General features: G+C 46.1%; 1 protein-coding gene across 5 annotated transcripts; it reads right to left on the reverse strand.

Annotated features, from left to right (window-relative positions):
• Positions 1-215: 215 nt before the first annotated feature.
• On the reverse strand, positions 216-23,807 carry LOC133818671 (uncharacterized). 5 transcript variants are annotated; one of them, XM_062251690.1, is made up of 12 exons: positions 22,456-22,534; positions 20,452-21,164; positions 20,294-20,353; positions 17,670-18,484; positions 17,440-17,571; positions 16,582-17,315; positions 1,802-1,886; positions 1,618-1,716; positions 1,476-1,517; positions 1,157-1,300; positions 881-1,063; positions 216-798 (listed from the first exon to the last, which is right to left on the reverse strand). In XM_062251690.1, the coding sequence occupies exons 6-12, from the start codon at positions 16,800-16,802 to the stop codon at positions 475-477; spliced, it is 1,098 nt and encodes a 365-aa protein (XP_062107674.1). In that variant the 5' UTR covers positions 16,803-17,315; positions 17,440-17,571; positions 17,670-18,484; positions 20,294-20,353; positions 20,452-21,164; positions 22,456-22,534; the 3' UTR covers positions 216-474. The 5 variants fall into 5 exon arrangements, 2 of the variants coding, with proteins under 2 accessions (XP_062107674.1, XP_062107673.1); XM_062251689.1 differs by having other exon boundaries at positions 1,422-1,517; XR_009886022.1 differs by lacking the exons at positions 216-798; positions 881-1,063; positions 1,157-1,300; ... (3 more) ...; positions 20,294-20,353; positions 20,452-21,164 and adding an exon at positions 10,478-11,652 and having other exon boundaries at positions 11,738-17,315; positions 22,456-23,807.

The following is a 23,807-nucleotide window of genomic DNA, read 5'->3' on the forward strand; positions in this document are numbered from 1 at the left end:
CTAGATCCATCTAGATTACCCAAAAGTAAAAAAGAAATGTCAAATAACTTCCAATTTTGAAGATAATTTTTTCTTTCATTAATTGTTCTAATCAAATGATTACCGCATAATTTATTTATTATATTTTCACCAAATACAAATTGAATGGTGTAGTTTAGGGCCACAATTGTGGTGGCTTTTCCTACTAAATTTAAATCTGTACACAATAGTTTGAATAGAAAAAAATTATTGGATATATAGTAAGTTTGAATATTAAAATGGAATTATACTTTTTTTAGACAAGTTAACTTAGTACTTAATTATTACACATCAACTCAGTATACAAACATATCTACTTCGTACTGGCCAAATTTAGAGGTTACGACCTACAATGTCGATTGTAGACAAATGTATCTGGACCTAATAAATCAAAATGCCTATTAAAAAACTGAAACTAGTTCTCCTTTACAATTCCTCAACCCTTTCCAACTTGATTTAATACATCCGGGAGAAGGAAAAGTGGGCATGGCTAATACCAAAAAACATAGATGGTTTGATTAAGTATTCCTCATACTTAATTCTCTTCAGTCTACCACTAGTCCTTGTTGGTACTGGATGTGTGGGAATGGAGTTCTTCGACTTCAGCTTCTTCGTTGAAAATCTGGGGTCCGAATGGGTCTTCACAGGGCTACCTACGGGTAGAGGAGTCTGTTGCATGTAGTATTTTTCCTTGTCAGCGAAAACAACCGCCCTCACCTCGTTTCGATCATGTTTTACAAGCTGACATGCTATCTTCAGCCGCTCATCCACTGGAGCAAACTGCAAGGACACATTGATTAAAATGGTTAATTTCAGTGTTAACACACAGGTAGACGAATAATTAATTTTAACAACTACATACCGGAGACATGGATTCCTCCCGTTTGAAGGACTCCATAAACTTCATGACATATACTCCACAATCGTGCCCATTGTCCTGTTGGGGTGTACCGCTCTTTATTGAAACCTTGAAGTTGGAGAACTGGAAGTCATTTTGTTTATGTTGCTTTATCTCGGACTTGAAAAGGCGATCAAGAGTACTTAGCTGACGTGCAAAATGTTTAGTAGTCATGAAAAATTAAAAAACAAAACTTTTGAAAGGAATAACAATGACAAGGGTGTTTGGCCATATTCTCACCATCTCTTTTGTGGCTTTTGTGCTTACGGTTTTGCTTCTGGCAGCAACAAGGGGGTCACAAATATCAGCACACCTATTGATTATATTCACCGCAACTAGGAACCAATGATTGACAATCTCAGTGACGAACACGGGTACAAGCATCTAAGAATACATCAAAATTAGATGATAGTGAGGCGTTCATTAGATTATCACCATTTCAGCAGAGGGGATATTGTTAACTTTAACAAATACATTTTATGAAAGGATTAGGATTAATACAAACCAGTTCACATAAGGAAAACTGCCCAAAGTGGAAATCAGCCCATTGTTGGCTTACGGAGTAATCTTCCACTGGCCTCCCTTTCCCCAAGTATGCCTCCTATTATATTCACGACGTTTGTCAAATTGCATCATACAGCACAAAATAGTAAACATAAAAAGTGGGTTGAATTTCCGTTTATGGACTTTAGGTGAATTACCGATATTTGAGTGGGCATATACCAAATGGAAGTCGTTTGAGGAACCTCTTGTCGCTGCCTTTCCTCGTGTGTCAACACCCGGGAAAAGCAAGTAATGATCTAAAATCAAGAAACCACAATGTAAATGTTAATGATCAAAGTAATCACGTCGGAAATATAAAATCCACATGCAGTAACGACTTACATCACCAGAAATATCTCTTTCGGGAGTCAAGGTCCACATGGAGCTCCTGAACAGTTCCATCTTCCCAAACTTCACCAGAGTGTAGCTGAAATGAAGGAGACAGAAAAAATAAAGGCACATTATTAATACACCTCTGGAAGGTATTTAAATTTTATTTAATCAACTAAAATGGTATAACACTTTGTTATCCAGATTTCCGGATAGCGTTTAGATGGATAGCCTCGGGGAAGCAGAATTATCAAAGTCTTTCACGAAAGGTGACCAGAGCTCGCGGATGGACAGAAAGGCTTCGCCTCTCCCGTTTAGTGTCAAGCTTACTCTTTCAAGCAACCGCGACACGGAAGCTCGTCAATTCTCCCGAACTCCCGAAGGGATATCCTTCGGGGAAGGTTCTTCCAGGAGAAGCTCTTCAGGTTACCTTCACGGATACAGTCCCGTGCCTCGCACGAAAGAAGACCAAGCGGCCGAGTCATGGAGGAGGCATAGTTGGAGTGATATCCACCTGACACAGGATCCCGCCTGACACGCCTGACAGGTCGAGGCCGCACACATCCCAGCACGCCTAAAAGTACCATTTCACCTACTGTTCCGCTGACAGCCTGGAAAAGACAGCTGCCTTTGTGCATTCCCCATACTTTCATGTAAATATACCCACATAGAGCCTGGTAGCCAGGCGACTACGGTAATTGTATCCCCTATTTATGGCTGGTGTAATTAAGGCTCAGGGGGGCAGAGTGAAACCCTAATCCAAAACCCTAGCTATAAAGACCTCATCATTTTACGATAGGAGGGGGTCAAAAAAATTAAAGAGCAGGAAATCTGCCAAAAATCTCTCTAGCTTCATCTTCTTCAAGAGAACCCGAGAGAAACATTGTGAGTTTGTGAAGGTCTTATACACCAGCCATTTCACTGTAATTCACTACAAGTATAATAACATCGACTCGTGGACTAGGGCTCGTTAACGCCTGAACCACGTAAAAAACCTGTTTGTTTATTTATATTTCTGCACTTCTACAGTTCTTATCTTTTTATTATTTTGTTTGTATTCGTTTCTGAAAAACTCGGTAAACATTTTGGTGCTTTCATTGAGAGCTGTAGAGAGTTGTTAGTCAGCTCTTTTTCTGTGTACGTTTTTTGTATTCACTCCGTACTGAAAAGATGGTGACTACGAGAAAATCCGCGGTACAGAACGAACCCCCGGTAGCCCAGACCGAAGGAGAAAGTACCCAAGACTCAGACTACCAGGGTGAAGACCCGACATCCCGCCAGGATCGGGTCAGCACTGAAGATACGACATACTTAGAAAACGAAGAAGAGTATGTCCGAGACGGTTACTACAAAGACGGCTACTACTACGAGAAGGATCCAGAACTGGTCCAAGTAGCCAAGAAACTGGTGGCCACTAAGGCCAAGCTTGCTGAGCAGGAGCGCGTCTCCGAAAAAATGCAGCGCATGATGGAGCGCCTCCGAGGCAAGCTTGGAGATCTAGGCGACTCGGACGAGGACGCCTCTGTTTTAGGTGGTGCTGATGCCACCATGCCGGATCCAGCCGTTGCTGGACCATCCAAAGCCGCCCTTAACAAGGGCAAAGAAAAAGTTGGGGAGCCTGTGCGCACTAACGCCCCTGCACCTCCTAAAGGCGCGAACCACCAGGCCAACAGCCCCCCCCCCCCCGCGCGCAGAAGGTCTCTGGCGCTCCTAAGCCCAGACGTCCTTCAGCCCCAAGGGGGCCCTCTGTGCCTGAAGGGCCCGGTGCTAAGGCACCCAGGCCTAGGGGAAGGAACAACCACCCCAGTGATTCCGTCAACTAGGACGGTCGAGCTGCGGACACGCACTCCGAGGATAGCTGGTCCACGGTGGACCTAAGAAGAAGGTTGGAGGCCAAGTATGAAAAGACCAAAGGAGAAAAGGCCCGGCCTCGCGGAGATGACCTGCGAAATCATCTCAACGACAAGATCCGGGGACGTGACCTCCCGGAGAGTGATACAAAGAGGCTCGAGGAACAGATAGCTGCTTTGACCAAGCTGGTCCGGAAGCAAAGTGGGGCCCTGTCAGACTCTGAGGAGGAAGACCCGGAACCATGTATTCGGAGAATCGCGGAAACTCCCCTCCCGAAGAACTTCAAAATGCCTCATATAGAATTATATGAGGGGAGGACAGACCCGCGCACCCATCTAGCTAAATACAACAAGATGATCCAAGTGGCGCGCGTCAGTGAGGATGCCAAATGCATGTGCTTCTCACTCACCCTTACCAAGTCCGCAGAGGACTGGTGGAAAAGATTAGCTCCCGGATCCATCCACAGTTGGAAGGAGCTACAATCCGTGTTCAGGAGGCAGTTCATTGCTGCCCGGGACCATGACATGGAGGTTGGTTCCTTAACCAACATCAAGCAACTACCCAATGAGAGCCTCAAAGCTTTCATTCAAAGAATGATGGAAGCTGCTGCTAAGACCAAGGTCAGCGATGATATGAAGCTGATCGCCCTTCAATCGGGGCTTACCGTCGGTTCCCTGCTATGGGGGGAAATGCAAAGGAGACAGGCAGAAACTCTGTCCGAATTCATGTCGAAAGCTCAGGGAATCATCAACCTTGAAGATGCCTACCAATAGGCCTTTGGAGTTCCCCCAGCTCCGATGCCCTCCGTGACTACGCCGAGGTTTGCTTCGCAAGCTCCCGCACCAGCCCTCACTTTTCCAGGAGCCCAGTTCACTCCAAGCGTGTATGGGCCTTCCGCGTCTGCTCAGACGCCGAGTCAAACCCATTTTTCTGGGTACGGAGCTGTACAAACCGGATGTAGTATCGCTCCCGGCCGGTCGCAACCGCAAGCGGAAGGCCCAGAACAAAATCTGAGCCAATCGCGGAATAAACGAGGAGGAAGAAACTCCAACCGGGGGGACCATTCAAAGAAACCCCAGAAGGACTATGAGCCCAAGTTCACGGAGTACACCAGTTTGATAGACTCACGAGAGAATGTCTATCAAGCGACCTGTAATATGGTCAACTACAGGAAACCCCCGAAAGTGTCTCACAGAGGAAGGCGTCCGCGAGACTCCAATAAAAGGTGTGAGTTCCACGGAGACGTGGGGCACACCACAAACGAGTGCCTTCAACTGAAGGATGAGATCGAGTCCCTGGCAAGAGCGGGACACCTCGGTCAATGGGTGAGGATACCCATAATCTATCCCGGACAAGGAGTAGTTCACGGAGCTGCGTTCTCTCCGGGACAGAGGGGGACCGCTAGCGCTCCTGGAGCCAGTCACCCCCAAGCTCCTGGATCCCAGTTCCCAGCGCTTCCTGCTCCGGCCTCTCCGGCACCCATTTCCATGTTGGCTCCCGGACCCGGAAATCCATATCCGCCTGGCCTTGCTCCGCCATCTATTGACGGACACGTAGCCACCATTTCCGGCGGACCACACCTTGCCGGAAGCACCCGCAACTCCCAGAAAAGGTACTTGAGGGAGTTAGAACACACCGGGGAGATGTGCGCCTTGGTTCAGTCACCTGCTCAGCGTCCCCGAATGATGGATCTTCCCATCACCTTCACGGAAGATGACGCCCGACATGTGCACTTCCCCCACAACGATCCCCTCGTCATGGAAGCCCAGATTGCCAATAAGAATGTGTCACGGATCCTCGTCGATAATGGAAGCTCCGTAAACATCCTCTTCAAAGCTGCCTTCCACGTGATCGGATTAACCGAGACTGATCTGACCCCATGCCCCATCCAGCTTCAGGGGTTCAATGGGGATGCACTCATGCCCTTAGGGAAAATTCAACTTCCAGTCACCCTCAGAGGAGACAGCGACACTTGTGCCTTCAGGCACTACACATTCGTGGTGGTCGACTGCCCCACGGCGTATAATGCCATCCTAGGCTGACCGGTCCTAATCGATTTTGGGGCAGTAACCTCAATACGCCACTTATGTTTGAAGTTTCCATGTGACAACGGGCGTATCGGCACCCTCAGAGGGGACCAACGAAGTGCACGAAGCTGTTATAACGTCTCCGTCCGATCCGTCTACACGATCCAGGAGGCGACTGTTGCCGCTCCTTTGGCGGAGAATCTGCCAGAAAATGGGGGTGCCCAAGGGGCATATGTTGACGAACTCGACCCTAGATTGGGGTCGAGAGGGCGATAGAGCCGATGGAGGAAGTCGAGGAAGTGATCCTCAACTCGGAAGATCCCACCAAAGTCATTCAGGTGGGGAAAAACCTTCCATCGGCCATTCGAGAAAAGATCGTGGCCACTGTGAAGAATAATCAGGATATCCTGGCATGGTGCCACGCTGATATGAGGGGGATTAATCCTAATGTTGCGTGCCACGCACTCAACATCGACCCATCTGCAACTCCCGTTCGCCAAAAGAGGAGGCCGTTAGACCCAGTGAGGGCCGAAGCAGTCAAAGCTGAAGTGGACAAGCTGATGTCCATAGGCTTTCTCCAAGAGTCACACTATCCTGTGTGGTTGGCCAACCCGGTTCTGGTCCCGAAACCCAATGGGTCCTGGAGAATGTGTATTGACTTCACGGACCTAAACAAAGCCTGCCCAAAAGACTGTTTCCCTCTTCCGCGAATCGATCAAATGGTAGACGCTACTTCCGGGTATGAACTCTTATCCTTCATGGATGCATACTCCGGGTACAACCAGATCAAGATGCATGTCGCGGACCGGGAACACACCAGCTTCCTCACGGACAAGGGTGTCTACTGTTACGTGGTCATGCCTTTCGGTTTGAAGAATGCTGGGGCGACATACCAGCGCCTAGTAAACAGGATGTTCAAGGACCAGCTGGGGAGGAATATGGAGGTGTATGTAGACGACATGTTGGTAAAATCCAAGACCTCCGGGGACCACAGTGACGACCTTGAGGAAGCTTTCGCCGTGATCTGAAAGTACGGAATAAAACTGAATCCGAAGAAATGTACTTTCGGGGTCTCGTCGGGGAAGTTCCTCGGTTTCATTGTCAGCTCCCGCGGAGTGGAGGCCAACCCTGAGAAAATTCAGGCGTTCATAGATATGCCTTCTCCCCGAAAGCATAAGGATGTCCAAAGCGTTACGGGAAGGATAGTTGCTCTCAGCCGCTTCGTATCTAAGGCCACTGACAAATGTGTCCCCTTCTTCAATGTTTTGCGAGGAAACAAGAGGTTCGAGTGGACCCCCGAATGCGAAGCAGCCTTCCAACACCTCAAGGAACATCTAACTCAAGCTCCCATACTGTCCAAACCTGTCGAAGGAGAGGCGTTGTTCTTGTACTTAGCTGTGACCAAGCATGCCGTAAGTGCCGCTCTCGTCCGGGAAGACGGCCGTCTCCAGCTCCATGTGTATTACGTGAGCAAGAGGTTACTGGACGCCGAGTCCAGATATTCAATGATCGAGAAACTCTCCCTCTGCTTACTAATCGCTCCGCGGAAGCTAAGGCCCTATTTCCAGGCACACACCATCAGAGTACTCACCAACCACCCTCTCCGACAAGTCTTGCAGAAGCCCGAGTCTTCTGGCAGATTACTTAAATGGGCCATGGAGCTGAGCCAGTTTGACATCCACTACCAGTCACGTGTTTCCATAAAAGGTCAAGCTCTCGCAGACTTTATGGTGGAATGCTCAGGAATGAATGACCTCCCGGAAGATCCTGTCCCGGAACTTCCCACCTGGAAGGTCTATGTAGACGGAGCCTCAAATGAAAAAGGAGCTGGAGCAGGAGTTATCCTAATTTCTCCCCAAGGACATCAGCTCCAGAGCGCCATCCATTTCGCGTTCCCAGCATCCAACAACGAGGCAGAACACGAAGCCATGCTAGCTGGATTACAACTGGCCAGGGAAGTCGGAGCCCAAAAAATCGAAGTATACAACGACTCCCAACTTGTGGTAAACCAAATATCCGGAGAATACCAGACGAAAGGCGAAAAAATGGCTGCCTACGTGTCTCTCTCCCGCGGCCTCCTGCAGCATTTCAAAGGCCACCAAATCCGCCAGGTCCCCCGGGACCAGAATTCACTCGCAGACACACTGGCCAAGCTTGCAACAGACCCAGAAATTGAACAATATGGCCTAGTGCCCATCGGGCACTTAGAAGCGCCTAGTACCGAGACACGGAGGGTAAATGCCATCATCGACCATTCCCATTCCTGGATAGGACCCATCCTCAAATTTCTCACCACCGGAGAGCTCCCCACTGATAAAGCTGACGCAAGAAAGCTCCAATATCAAGCTCCCCGATACGTGGTTATGGATGGAAAGCTTTACCGCAGGGGGTTGTCCATACCCTTCCTTAGGTGTGTTGCCGGAACTGAAATCAGCACCATCATCCATGAGATTCACGGGGGCTTCTGTGGCGACCATACCTCCGGGCTGAGCCTCTCCAAAAAGATCCTTCGTCAAGGATACTTCTGGCCCACCATGAAGAAGGATTGTGTGGATTATGTCAGAAAATGTGAGCAGTGCCAGAGGTACGCCAAGGTTCCGCGTGCGCCGCCTACAGAAATTACCTTAATGACCAGCCCCTGGCCGTTTGCCGTTTGGGGCATTGACCTAGTAGGTTCCCTCCCAACTGGAAAGGGTGGAGTGAAGTATGCCATAGTCCCAGTAGACTACTTCACCAAATGGATTGAAGCTGAACCTATGAACACGGTCACCTCTAAGAAAGCACTGGACTTTGTCATCAAGAATATAGTGTGTCGTTTCGGGCTTCCGCGAAAAATTGTGTCCGACAACGGAAAGCAATTTGACAGTGAGCATTTCACGGACTTCTGTGCTTCGCATGGAATCATCAAAAGCTTTTCCGCAGTCGCCAGACCTCAAGCCAATGGGCAAGTGGAAGCAGTGAACAAAATCTTAAAGACCACGTTGAAGAAAAAACTCCAAGCATGCAAGGCTCACTGGCCGGAAGAGCTTCCGCGAGTACTTTGGGCCTATCGCACAACAGAGAGAACTTCGACGGGGCACACACCTTATTCCATGACCTTCGGTTGCGAGGTCGTCATCCCAGTAGAAACTATGATCCCCTCTCACAGGCAGGACACCTACGACCCTACCCGGAACCACGCCCTTCTCCAGGAATCCCTGGACATGATCGAAGAGCTCCGGGAGCAGTCGCAGGTCCAACTAAAAATGTACCAAGGCAAGATAGCCCGACACTTCAACACAAGAGTCAAGAGTCGTACATTCGAAGTTGGGGACCTTGTCCTACGGAGAGTATTTCCTGCTACGCAGGATCCGGGAGTGGGAGTCCTCGGACCCAACTGGGAAGGCCCCTATGAAGTCCAAGAAAAAGTGGGCCATGGGACGTATCATTTAAAGAGACTCGACGGATCTAAAGTCCCTCGCGCCTGGAACGCGGAGCACCTCCGCCGTTACTATCAGTAGGCCCCGGACTATCTAGTCGGAAGTCCTTGGTAGACGTAGCCAAAATGTAAAATATGGAGATAATCCTCCCAGCTGTAAAACGCATGCCTAACAGGCTAATTTAATAAAACACGGAGAAATTCACTCCGCTTTTACTGCATTTTTTATCCCTTTGTTCCAAGCTGCGGTTTAACAAGTGGCCACACGGTCCGGAGACGTCCGGACCCCACGCTCACTTGGGGGGGTATACATGGCTAAGGCATAGCCATACGCCCCTTGAACAAAACATACAGAGAACACCACTTATGTGTTAGCATTGTGTTTGAAAATTTTAAATTGTTAAGCTTAAGTTGATTTGTTGCCATGAACATAAATGCATTACGTGTCATATGTGCCTTATGTGGTTATGTGAAAATTGCCATGCAAATGTCTGCCATTATGCATCATGAAAATTATCTCCTGCGTAGCCCAGCGATGAACAGGACTGGGGGTTGAGGCACCTTCAGAGAGCTACGCCGAAACACCCCCAACTCCCTGACAAGTCCTTCGCAGAATACTCCGTGACCGCTGTAAAGCTTTGCTTCGCAAGTTTTAGCTCCAGGTCTCATAAAGTAATGAATAGCGAGATCCGCGACCGCGGTAAGCTTTGCTTCGCAAGCTCCAGCTCCGGGTCCCGCAAGGCGAAAGATGGCAAGATCCGCGACCGTTGTAAGCTTTGCTTCGCAGGCTTCAGCTCCGGATCTCACAAAATAATGCATGGTGAGCTCCTCGACCACTGCAAGCTTCGCTTCGCAAGCTTCAGCTCCAGGAGCAGATATGATCGATCCCCCAATTACAGCAGGCCTTGCTTCGCAAAGCCCCTGCTCCGGGATCGCACATGGTAGGCGTGGCAATTTCCCCGACCGCAACGAACCTTGCCTCGCAGGGCTTCATGCCAGGTCCCTGAAGTCGGCCACCATGAGGTTCGCAACGACAATTTGTTTTGCTTCGCAAAGATCTAACCCTAAGTCTAACGACGCTCACCAAAAGAACTTCCGTTCCGGCACCATGGAACGGCTCAGCTTAGCAATCCCAGCAAACAGTATAACTATAAGTCCCGGGATTGGCTATTTGCCTTAGGAAAGCTGAAATACGGCGAAAGGAGTCTGGCCGTTGAAACCAAGAAACCTTCGTAACCTAGAAACTACGTGGGAAAAGACATTAGCCGTTGGAGCTTCAAGTTGGAAATGCATAGGTTCTGGTCGTTGGAACCAAAACCTCATACGCCCCTACAGCAGTTTCTACCGTATAAAAGTCTACCCTAAATGCAAAGTTAAACAAAGAGCTCGGCAGAAAAGGAAAGAAGAATGCTATAATTATGGCAAATATGTCTGCAATGAGAAAAGAGTACAGGGAGCTTCGCCCCAAAGAAAAATACAAATGAAAAATAATAATCAGTAAAGAATATTTTTTACAAAAGATAAGACCCCTTCAAGCACTGGGGGTGGCAGCGGCATCCACGACCGGGGTCTCGGAGACAGCGGTTTCAACTGGGGCTGGCGGAGTCAGTTCATTGGAAGATGGAACGTCATCAATGGCAAGTTCAGAGGTCCCCGCCTCTTCGGGATCTTCTGCCTCAGGGACTCCAGCAGGCTCGTCAATGTTATAAGTCTGGACGTACACCTCTGGGCTTTGATCCCACGCCTGTATCTTTTCCCTCATGGCGGCGACGTCCTCTCCCAGGTAGCCTACTACCTCCGGGTTTATTTTCCAAAGTTGGTGCATGAGGACCACGTGGGATAGATTAATCGTTCTATTCAGCACCACCTCGGCATTTTCCTTCTCCTTCAAGCGCTCCGCCTCAGAGGTCGCCAGCTTTGCTTCCGCGACAACCAATTGAGCCCTCAGTTTTTCCAGCTCGGCCTTTGGATGCATCCCGCTCTCCCTTAAGGGAATCAATCTCCTTGCGCTGCACCCTATTTTGATCCAGCAAGGATTGCTTCTCGGTCAAATGCCCCCTGACAGTAAATTGCAAGGCTCCAATCTGTTTATCCTTCTCAGCAAGCCCCAACTCCAGCATAGACGCGAGATCCTTGCTCCTCTTATGATCTTGCTCCTCCTCGTGCAGCTTATTCTGAAGAATGGCGTATTCCTCGTTCTACTTAAGGAGGAGATCGTTTTTCGATTGCAAGCGGGCATCCAGGGTGTCCTTCTCCCCCCTGGCCTGGGATAGCTCTTCCTGGAGCTTGGAGTTATGGGCCTTCAAGTCATCCGACCGCTGCTTGAACTCATTCTTCGCGCTGGCCCGGTACTCTCGATATTTGGCAAGATATTTCTTATCCGCCTCTTCCTCGGCTGTGCGCCGGGCCTGGCTAATCTTCTCCATAGCCTCCCCCTTCATGCCCTCGACCTGTTGGGTCAGTTTCTGCTTCTCCGCCTCCAAGGCCTGGCGACCCGCCTGGCTCTCCTCCAGCTGAACCAGAACTGCACCCACCTCCCGGAACGAGCGTTCCGCGATAAGAGAGGCCTGCAAGGAAAAACAGCAGAATAAGTTAAGCAGAACTAAATGTACTAAGACTAACGACCCCAGAACACAGTAATTGATAGCTCACCCCAGTAAGTTGCTGCTTTACGGCATGTGTCAGCAACAGCGGGTCCTTACTGCTACTGATGGCCCATTTCTCAGAATTGAGCTCGCACAAGCTCAAGGCCATGTCTTCCATCATCTCCGCCCCGAACGGCGCCAAAGCACGCCCGAGTCTAGGCACCAGCCTCTTCTCCAAGGCTGGGCCATCTAGAACCGCTCCAGCCGGGTGAAGGGATCTCACCCCTTCTGCCAGCTCAGCTCTCTTCACGGCAGACAGGTTGTCTGCCCTTCCCTGAGTAACAGCTTTCTCGGCCTCCAACCGCCTCTTCAAAAAATTATCAGCCCGTCTTACACCCTCCAGGAGGGCAGCGGAGAAACGGGTTGGTTTCTGAGGGAATTGGAACTTCAGGCCAGGCTGAGGAAGGCTTGTTTGTTGAGAAAGTGGAAGAGAAGGAGAAGAAGGAGACCCCGGAAGGGTGGACTCCCTTTGGACTGGAGGAGGAGGTAAACGGGGTATTGGGGACGGTAGGGAAGAAACTACCGCCCCGGTTTGTTGTTGCTGCTGGTGTTGCTGTTGTTTTTGCTGCTGCGATGGCGGAGGTGATTGCCTTTGTTGTTGCTGTTGTTGTTGCTGTTGCTTTTGCTGCTGCGGTGGCGGAAGTAATTGCCTTTGTTGTTGCTGCTGATTTTGCTGTTGTTTTTGCTGCTGCTGCGACGGTGGTGGTTGTCTTTGCTGTTGCTGTTGTTGTTGTTGTTGTGGTTGCTGCTGGGTGACAGTAGTCTAGCGAGGACTGCGCGCAGCCCGGAGGTCTCCATCACCTCCGGGAGAAGAATGTCTGAGGCGTTTCTTCTTGTCGCCCTCAGCCTCTCCTCCGGGGCGCTTGCTCGTCCCGGTCGTCTTCGCGGGGAACACAAGCCCTTCCCCGTCGCTGCTACTACTCGAGGCCGCCATGGTCTCGGAAGGCCCCTTGGCAGGAGACCTCTCCACCGCCGGAGACACTTGCGCCTCGCCACCTGTCTTCTTGGATGTGGCAGCTTTACCTCCCCTACCAGCTCTGGCTTTTCGTCCTTTCCCCTTGGACGGATCTTGGCTGGTGGCGGCCTTCTTGATAAGTAAGGTGACTCTCCCCAACATCTTTGCTTCGGGATGTTCTGCAAGCAATGCACGAAGCAAAGTTAACCAACCAGCAAGCGATGTGAAGAAAGATAAGCAGAAAACAAAACATGCAACAACATAAAAGCGCAAACAAGTCCACCAGCGGGGAACAAGAAACAAGCAAGAGAAAAGTTTGAAAGGGACGACCATGCACGAGAAACGTGGATGGCCTTCCCCGAGCAAAACAAGACATCGCTTCCTGCTCCAGGAAGCTCCCGTGCTCCTCGAAGTCCGGGAATAACATGCTGAGGGAAGAAGGGTCAACCATGGTGACACCTTCTGACAAACTATCGTCACTCAAACACCCGAGGAGCTCATCTACCCTATCGCAATATCTGCCAAAGGGTATCCTACGCGGATCTAGCCTAAGGAAGCGGGGATCGAACCCTATCTGAGAAGTCCGGGAAACCTCAGGCAGGCTGGGGGTGTGGATCAATCGAAAGCTATTCTTACCTTTCCCAGAAGTACCAGCTCCCGGAGTCCCTTCATTGGGGTAAGCTGCGGCGTAGCGAGCCTCAATTTCTTCTCCGCCCAACTGGGGGATAAATTATTCTCGTCCTGGGCCGCCTGACAGATCACCTTGGACAGCTTCAGGGCAATCTGCTCCCGGACGTCAGCTGACACCTGACTTTGCCCCCTGCCACTCACTGGCTCAATATTTTGGAACGAGGCGAGTAGCCCATACTCCCTCAAAGATTCGGAGGTCACAAGTCCTTCCACCTTCAGCTCTTCCTCCGAGAGCCCCTCGTAGAAGTTTGACCTCCTTATCATTTCCGCACAGCGAGGTGTCCGCGGGACGGCTTCTGCAGAATCCAAACACGGGTGTTAGAGATCCTCCCGGAAGGCAAACCAAGCGTGAAGAAACAAAGCTAGAAAAGAAAGGAAGGAGCACTTACCAGGAACTTTGAAGTCCAAAGACAGAGCTGGCACCCTCTTCAATGGGAAGCCAGTCGTCAGGAACCAGTACTCCCGGAGATCTGGAACCCTCGCGGTATGACAGGTGGGACACATCACGTCCGGATACCTCTCCAGCCTATAAAACCCCACCTTGTCTGCATGACCTCTCATGGGTTGAGACTTCAGCCCATAGAAGTATAGCACCTCCTCCGAGGTAGGGGCCTCCAGGTCCCGGGACTTGCAGAAGATATACCACCCCGCTAGAAGCTTGTAGCTGGGGGAATCAACTGGAAGGGGGCAATCCCCGCCTTCACGCAGAAGTTGGCAAAATAACTTCTTAGGGGCAAATGTGCCCCACACAATATGTGTGCCCAGCTCCAGGCACCAAAACCCTCGTGACTCTGGCTGGAAGATTCACCCAGCACCGACAGACGGTGCCACATCAGGCCCGGGATGTTCTTCAGGCCCGCTTCTGAGGAATACAGCTCCAGCATGCCGTAGTTCCTGAACAAGTTCGGCTTCTGGTCCATCTCCCAGATGGAACTATTGATAATCGGTGGGCTAGCCGTGGCCACCTTAGCTTTTGTTTTCTTCTTTGCGCCGGCAACAGGGGAACCCTGCTCCTGGGCAGATTCAGCCTCTACCGCAGCAATGACTTGTTCCTTTGAGGTGTTCGTCACTAAGCAAAAGAAACAAAGAAGAAAACACTCCTAGCAGTCAGCACCCTTGTCATACCCTAACGGCATTACAGGCGTCGGGGAGACCCTCCCCGAAAACTGCTTGGAGAGGCTCCCACCGAGCTTGCCGAGGGGTTGGCATCATGCCACCCGGATGACAGCAAGGAACCAGATTCAAACTTCGAGCCTAAGCCCGCCGAGAGAAATGTTTTCCCAGGGAAAGACACCCTAAAGGCGTTCACGCTTATGCCCTAAAATAATAAACCAGGACAGCACAAGCAGACGAAAAACACCTTTCCAAGAGTAAATCGGCAAAGCATGCAAAGAAATGACTTATCGACTCACATCAATCGCATGCCTATCAAAGCCCTATTCACGCATGCATATAGACGACACCGGCAGAAAACTCAACCCTAACAACTACCAACAATCTAAGGTTTGGAAGGAAAGAGCAAAGTAGAAATACTTACTGGTGTTCGGGTAGTTGAAGATTGAAGGAGTAACCGGGTCACTGCACCGCACGATCACGTGAAGTAAATGCTGCAAAGACAAACGACGATTCAAACCCAGAACTTCGGGGAACAAACCCACTGCCAAATCAAAAGAAAAGATTCTAGATTCCTTACCAAAAGAAGTGGCAAATTCGAAGGAAAGGAAGCTTGGAAGCTTGAGAGTTCGAAGATTTGGGAATCTGAAAATCTGAAAGATCGAGAATTTGAGAGCGTAAAGAGGAAGAAAGGTCCGTTCCCTCGTTTTTATAGCAGGAACGAAGTCCTTTCGAATTCTACAAATGGACGGTCCTGATCTTCCCATACCGCATGCATCAGATCCGACGGCTGGAGATGAAGCGCCGGTCCTATTTATGACTCCTCAGATGGGAATAAAGTATTTATTTCCCATCATTATACCATCTCGGGCCCGGTGTACCATTAAATACCGTCAAATCACTACTCAGATGCCTGACGCACGCATACTCAGCCAGTCGCCTCACGAACACGTCTTGGTCACAGAGCCATTCCCGGCATGACGCGTGGCCATTGCCACACTTGAGCACTTGAGTTCAAACAAAAGAAATTTCCTTTCTTTTTCATACTAACACTCAGGCGGGAAAAAGGAACCCTTCCAGGAACATAGGAGGTGACCCCTCGCCTAATCTAGAAACCAGAATACCCGGAGGGCTGTACAAGCTCTCGGACCTCTCAAAGCTCCGTGACCTTGGGGGGTAAATGTTATCCAGATTTCCGAATAGCGTTTAGATGGATAGCCTCGGGGAAGCAGAATTATCAAAGTCTTTCACGAAAGGTGACCAGAGCTCGCGGATGGACAGAAAGGCTTCGCCTCTCCCGTTTAGTGTCAAGTTTACTCTTTCAAGCAACCGCGACACGGAAGCTCGTCAATTCTCCCGAACTCCCGAAGGGATATCCTTCGGGGAAGGTTCTTCCAGGAGAAGCTCTTCAGGTTACCTTCGCGGATACAGTCCTGTGCCTCGCACGAAAGAAGACCAAGCGGCCGAGTCATGGAGGAGGCATAGTTGGAGTGATATCCACCTGACACAGGATCCCGCCTGACACGCCTGACAGGTCGAGGCCGCACACATCCCAGCACGCCTAAAAGTACCATTTCGCCTACTGTTCCGCTGACAGCTTGGAAAAGACAGCTGCCTTTGTGCATTCCCCATACTTTCATGTAAATATACCCACATAGAGCCTGGTAGCCAGGCGACTACGGTAATTGTATCCCCTATTTATGGCTGGTGTAATTAAGGCTCAGGGAGGCAGAGTGAAACCCTAATCCAAAACCCTAGCTATAAAGACCTCCTCATTTTACGATAGGAGGGGGTCAAAAAAATTAGAGAGCAGGAACTCTGCCAAAAATCTCTCTAGCTTCATCTTCTTCAAGAGAACCCGAGAGAAACATTGTGAGTTTGTGAGGGTCTTATACACCAGCCATTTCACTGTAATTCACTACAAGTATAATAACATCGACTCGTGGACTAGGACTCGTTAACGCCTGAACCACGTAAAAAACCTGTTTGTTTATTTATATTTCTGCACTTCTACAGTTCTTATCTTTTTATTATTTTGTTTGTATTCGTTTCCGAAAAACTCGGTAAACACACTTAATTGCACGATTCCATACCTCCACTCCAAGTATGGGCTGAACATCCATTTCGCAAGCTTCATCACCTCAAGTAGGACTGGCACATCTAGGTGAAAAGAGCCCACCACCTTTCCCCCCGAACTAGAGAAAACTTCAATGGCTTTCTCACCATAAGGACCTGTTTGCGCTAGTAATTTTTTTTTTGGGGACTTATTTTGTGGGGCTACTATCCCCGTCGAACTCCATGTGCGTAAGATCATGCACTACCCTCTCAGCCGCAGGTTCGGTGTTCTCTGTATAACTTTTTTTCTCACTAAATCCCTTCTTCTCTTTTTTTATAAACTCAAAATTCTTTCGTCTTTTTCCAACACTCTCCACCTCGCACTCCATTGTCGACTCTGAATCTTTAACCGCAACAGCCCTAATGATATCCTCAATGGTCTCTTTTTTAGTACGTTCTTCAACCAGGCTGGTTGTAATGGATAAAGCTATTTCACTCAACTTTTGGTCTAAATGCTTCTGCATTGCATCCAAACCCACTTGGACTTTCGCAGATGTTTCTTGTGGTAAAGTGAGTATGATTTTTCTCACTTCTGTCAACTCACTCATGAATGTGCCAAAGTCTTGCTTCAGAGAGCCCACATCCTGCCTTACACCATCTACAACCTGCCTTAGACTGTCAACATACTGCTTTGTCCCGTCATCAGCTACAGCAACAGGGGGGGACTTAGAGGTACCAACAGCTACGGTCCTGACCCCCTAGCAAGCGGAATCTGCAAAAATAAAACATAAAGAAAATGATCTTGAGCAATAACTACATAATTTTTTGGCATTATCAAGAATAGCACATCAAACAAACATTTCACTGAAATAAAGAAAGGAAAAAAAAACAATTACATTGTTCAATTGGAATCCTCCTGATTGTTGAAGCCACTTCTTCACTCGCTTCACTTGGATGTCCGTCCAGAAATCTATGCAAGGAATGGTTCGATCAACGTAACCGGAGTCAACGTGATCCAAATAGAAGAGCTACACCATAAAATAGTAAACAAAAAATGTAAGTTTCTATACGCTGGCTTTGATTACATTTAGTCATAACTTGAACAATTAAAAGACAAATAAGATACCTGGAGAAAGATTAAGCATCCGGACAAGTATTTGTACCCACCCACTTGGAACTTCCTGATGGACTCCATAAGGAACCGCACGCAGAATGTGGCCCAGTCTTTCAATGCTATGGAATTAACATCATGCAACACCTTCATGTAGGAAGCACTGACTTTATTTCCGGCCATTGGACACAGGATACTGCCGATGCATGCCAGGGAAAATCTTGCAATGAAGAGGTCGTCGGCGTCTTGTGACTCCCTCGGGTCTTTCTCCAGCTTCCTCAAGCAAACGCTGCATTCTTTTCCCACAACAGCATTCACCAAATCTGTTTTAGGAAGTGGGCCGATCATTTTAATCTTTGTTCCCCCATCTTTTATATTCATCACCCTTTCAAAGGCAGCAGCGTTGATGTAGAACTCCTTTCCATATATGCATAACTTGTTATCGGTCGTGTCAACGTTCTTAACCAACCATTGAATTAAGCTACTATTAGTGCTCGGACCATCAATCCTCATTAGAGAACCGAATCCTGTGATTGCAGCCACCTCCTTTTGCTCTGGCGACATGACTGATAAGATTCGGCCAATTCTCTCGAACGAGCACCGGGTGATGATGTCCCCAGCCTTTGATATTCCCTCATCCCCTGATGCTGCATCAGGACTTTTTTCTATTACTTTTTCGACCCGATCAGTCTTCGAGGTGGTTGTTTTTTGGGGGGGTAACGGGGCATCTTTCTCAGTTGGATACAATAGGTGGAACATGTCTCTGTAGAAACTTGTTCAATTTTATTTAATGGTGTAGAGTCTGCTTGGATACGGTCCCAAAATAGTAGCTGTCAAAATACAAATCAATTTATGATGTTAATATTCTTCACAACAACCTATAAACAACATACATAATCAGTTTTAACAAATTTGAACACTTATCAAATTCAAAATTAAATTACAAGTTCAAATATTAATGAAAAAAATTGGTCTTTAAATTAAAAAATTGCTTCATAACCTGATTTAAACCACAAATCTAGATGACCATCTAGAATAATCGACTACGATCTAGATAGTACATCACAAAAAATTAAATAAATCGTGCCGACTAATAGCTGCCCTAGATAAAAAAATGTATATAAAAAACGGTACATAAAACTTTTCCCTCACAAATAATTCTCCATCTGAGAATACGATCCAATATCGAAATCTATATTCCAACTGCACCAATTAAAAAAATTAACAAATCTCATCTCTTACTATGATTAGTCTCATGAAAAATACATTTTTAACCTCCAAGTTTTCAGACAAAATCCAAAATTAACAATAATTCTACTCTTACTAGTTCAAAAGATAAAATGTTCCCTTAAGAGTCTGAAAGTGGTTTATTTCCATGTCTGGGACAGTTAATGGAAATTAACTCGTGCATTTCTCTACCACTCAACATGTACACTCTAAAGTAGCATGGAAAAATAAAAGTGACATTCACTGATCTTACAATATTGATCTCCGGAAAATAACAACAACTGCTTAATTAAATATTGGTTAACTTTGTCTTCCTATAAGTGTCCATCATATGAGTTTCAAGTCTTAGCTATTCATTTTCCATGTATAGCTATTAGTTTATTCAATAGTTGTTTCATTGTTTCATGGCAAGAAATTAAGGTTCATATTGCAGTAGGATACCAACTTGGAAAGATATTGATAGCTATTGATCATGGGTTAGAAGGGCTTAACCAGGTTTAGGTGAAGTGTTTAATGCAGTAAATTAGCAACCAACAAAAGGTTGTCAAGAGTGGCTTTACTTGTTACTAATAGCACTAAGTTCAAGTTTTAATACTATTTGAATTTTTATGGTCGATGAAAGAAGACAACTATATTTGCAACTTAAGAGAAAATTAAAGTGAAAATGTTTATATTTGTTTTGAAAGTCTTATTGTTCTTTATCTATGTTTACTTTTGGTTCGATTGGTAGTTAGTATATGATTTGGATTTTGGTGCTTTTACATATATATTCATGATTTCTTGTTCTAAGGCATCATCTTACTCAATTTCTTTATGTACATATATCTTGTTTCATTGCCTCTACAAGGAAACAGAGACATTCATTCTTTCTTGTCAGGGTAAATAGTTTTTTGTTTGCAGGGATTTCAAGTGGGGACATGGCTTTTTCATCATTCTTCATTTGAGATCATTTTTTCTTGGTTTGATTGTAACTAGCAACTACACATATTAATATTGGTTTTCAGTCCCTTGGTTGTAATGGGGATTTGAAAAATGAGTTTTAAATGAATGTTTTTATGCTCATAATTTAGCTTCTTCGACTAACATTTTAATCTCCTAATTCTATATTCAACAAAAATGTATCACAAATTCTAAAATGCTTCCCTCGGCAATGTCCTAGATTAATCCTAAAAATGTCTCTCTCAAAAAAACAATTGATCACTATCACAAACAAAAATATGAAGCACTAAATCTTTACAATCAACCAATATTCAGCAACAGCCAGCATGCATTTCCCACTAATTTTTTTTAAAAAAAAAACAAATCAAATTAAAGGAGGATTTGAAAACTAACTCTATCAATAAATTAACTCAACTGCTCCATGCTCTCCTCTGCACTCTCCGAGACAAATTAAATTTTTTTATCCATCTTACCTTCGAAAATAGCAATGGCTCTCCTAGAGTTCAGGTACAGAGTTCGCTTCTTGTTTTGAGCTTCAATGAGGAGAGAATGAGTGACCGAGTTAACACAAAAATTGAGTTTTGAAGAAGCAAAACATAACACAATAACTGATCATGATAAACAACTATACCTGCTCAAACCTTGAAACCGCAAAACCTTGATCTCCACCAGAGGAATCCATTAAACCATACTAAACCATACCCAAAAATTTAATTACTAAAGAGACTATGTTTTTTTTTTAGAGAAACAGTGGGTTTTTCTTCAAGAAAGAATCGAGTAAGGCTGAGAGGAGAGAGACGAAACCGGTTGATTGAAGACTGAGTGAACAGTGAAAACACTGTTTGCCCCTGCTGACAAAAGGCTGCCATTGTCAGCTAAACTTTTTAATCACCAATTGAACCCCAGCCCTTGGATTTGATCCAACGGCTAAATGATTTTCACGGAATGGTTCCGTCCACGGAATAAAATCGGTCCCCATATATATATATATGTCTTTTAAAAAAATCAACGGCAAATCTTACAATGCGATCACCAACCAAAATTCAATAGATCCAATAGACTGAACTCCTCTTCTTTTTCCCCTCAAGAAATGAACAAAATTGATCCCCTTTTCAGCTTGCTACTAGAATTACGAGACATCATCTTCAATGTTATGTTTCTCAGTTCCAACGCAGTGTTGAAGAATGCATTACCTGGTTCTTGTTCTTTCAATGTTGAAATTAACACATCCTTTTTGTCACTGGCTATGAGTAATTTCTAAGCTTAATGAAAAGGAAAATCACAAAGAACAAGACATGCCATTTGTAGGTTGCAGCTTGTGGCTGGTCATCCACTACCGACATTCTAATAAGGTCATATTTGAAAAGTGAGAATAGACTAAATAGGAATTAATAATTTTTAGCAAATACTTTTATTATGAAATTGTGGTGAATAGTAAACAAAATTGTGGTGAATAATTATCCTAATATGGGATAACTTAATATCATTGAAAATCTTGGGATAATTTTATCCATTCAAATTCTTATCTATATCTTCATGTAAGTATTTGAAAAAAAAAAATTAACTTTGAATCCAATTTATTTTTTCCTAATTTATTATTGAGAATAGATCAACTCATCATTATTCTATCCAATTTCGCCAAATGCATCACTTGTCCATCATATTAGGTGGAAACATAACATAAAATTTTACTTCTATTTTATACACTCGAAGTTTCAACCAAATTGAAAGCAAAGGACTGAATGAAGCCCCAATAAAATAGAAATGTTTTACCAGTTGGGTTTTATCCGTAAGGGAAGCAATGTAGAGAAAAATATAATAATAGAGCCTCCAAATAATGACATATTAGTCACCAAAGAAAAAGGACAAAGGTTTAAAGAAAAGCCTTACCTTAAATTTATGATTCTTGAACTACAATATGTGCATGTGTGCCTACAATTGTATTTATTCATCTACTTTTGCTGTCAGAACAAAGAAGGTACGATGAGGGAGCAACTGCCACTAGTCTAAAATCAAAGAAGTGAGAGTTGTAGACATTTTCTTTTCCATACTCCAACCTTTACTCCTTGAGTAAGGGTGCACAGAACCACTAATGCTAAGAAAATGTTTTATCCATACCAGATTTCATCTCATCTCATGTGTATCCCTATTAGTAAGTACAAACTAAACGTGTACATAAAATCAATATGTAAATAGAGCCAGAACTTGCTTCATCTTCTAAATTCAAAAGAAGACAGAAACATAAACTGTATAATCGCAAAATGCTAGAAGCAAAAAAAAAAAAAAAAAGAAAGGATAGAGAACCAACAAAATCTTTGACGCTGTTTTATTCTGCAATAACACAATTAAAAAAAAAAAGTGTCCGTATTTTCAATTTACAAGGTAACTTTGAATAGTTTCACATCAAAATGGGACGTGAAATCAGACCCAGATCCTATTTTCTAATATACAAGCGAAGTAAGTATTGAATAATCATACATATTTGGAAAGTGAGAAGTATAAAGAATCTCAACATGGGTTGCTGCTAGCTATCACGAAAAAAAAAGTACTCCTAAGTTAATTTGAAGACAAAAGTAAACGACAAAAAGAAAGAAAGAAAAGGCCAGAAATGAATTGGGAAGAAATAAATCTGTACCTCATATAAGAAGAGTACGTAGAGAAAGGCAGCTTTGAATCATAAAATATGGTATGAAGAAGCCTGTGTGTGTGTGTTCTTGTTCAGAGCTTTTGATGAGATTCAATAAGCAATGCATTTAACATGATCTGAAGTGCAGCTTCGTAGACAGGCAAATCATAATGCATCCCGTCGACCGTACACCGAACTCCACAACTCCAACTCAATGATGCCATATCAAGCATCAAAAGGGGTCCCCCAGATTGTCGCAAAAGCTTACTTTTCCATAGCTCTCTATCATAAGCGCTTCTCATTTCATCAGTCATTTTCACCCTCTTCTCCTCCGTATTCAACATTGAGTTTATCAATGTCGGCATTCCAATCCAGAAAAGATGCGGCGATCTTACGGAGACGGACCCCGTCACGGGTCCATCCATTCCGAGCTCCGGCGAAAATGGCAGCAACGCAACCACGGAGTTTCTCAACACCCGTAACGAAACCCCGTAATCCGATTCATTCGTGACCCGAAGCATATGCCATAACCCTGAGCCCATGATCAAAACGTCGGGAGAGTTCCTACTTCGCTTGAATGCCATAACCAAATCGGTCAAATTGGATGCGTACGGAGCCCAGATGAAATCCAATCTCATCCCGATCTCATCGACCACAGTCCGGTAATCGCTGTGCCTTTTGAAGAGATCACTTCTCACGGACTCGACGGCTTGGGGTTTCATGACCAATCCCAGAAGCGAGAGGACGACGAATCGGGACTGGGAATCGCCGGCAACGACGACCCACGACCCATTTAGGAGATCAGAGGCGTCGGATCGGGTGAGCTTCTGGAAGGCACAAACCGAAACGGCGTCGTCGTGGGAGGACCAAGCCCACGACTTGTCGTATTGGGAAGAGTTGGGACGAGAGTGGGTGACATTCCAAACAACGTTGTGGAGGAGGGAAATACAAGAGTGGCGGTTGTCGATGATGACGACGGAGGAAACGGAGGAGACAAAGTCGGTCACGGAAGGGAAGTAAGGAGTGAGGTGGACGCCAATGGCGAGAGTGATGAAGAGGGCCCCACTGAAGAAAAGCATCTTGTTGCGGCTGAGATGCCATCCGGCCATGCCCATGGGTACCAGAACCACCACGAAGGCAGCCATGATACCCAATTGCAAAGCTCCCAACATTTTTGGTATAACGGAAGTTTATTAAGGAGAGGGATGAAATCAGATCTTCTTCCTCCGAACAAGTATTTTGTCAGCCATGGCTGTTGTTAGATTGAATTAGGATTCGTAAGCAGATAGGATATTGTGTGTGTGTGTGTGTGTTTTTTTTTTAATTTGATGTTTTGTTTCTTTATTCGTGTGTGGACGAGG

The sequence above is a fragment of the Humulus lupulus genome, chromosome 2 (assembly GCF_963169125.1).
Source record: "Humulus lupulus chromosome 2, drHumLupu1.1, whole genome shotgun sequence".
NCBI classification, from domain to species: Eukaryota; Viridiplantae; Streptophyta; class Magnoliopsida; order Rosales; family Cannabaceae; genus Humulus; species Humulus lupulus.

Excerpts from the sequence above, each read along its gene's own strand:
- LOC133818671 (XM_062251689.1), bottom strand. The coding sequence starts at position 16,802 with ATGATCTTACGCACATGGAGTTCGACGGGGATAGTAGCCCCACAAAAT. Across the intron at positions 1,887-16,581 it reads AGCCCATACTTGGAGTGGAG|CTACACTCTGGTGAAGTTTG; the intron begins GTATGGAATCGT and ends CCTTCATTTCAG. Across the intron at positions 1,518-1,617 it reads ATATGCCCACTCAAATATCG|GAGGCATACTTGGGGAAAGG; the intron begins GTAATTCACCTA and ends TGAATATAATAG.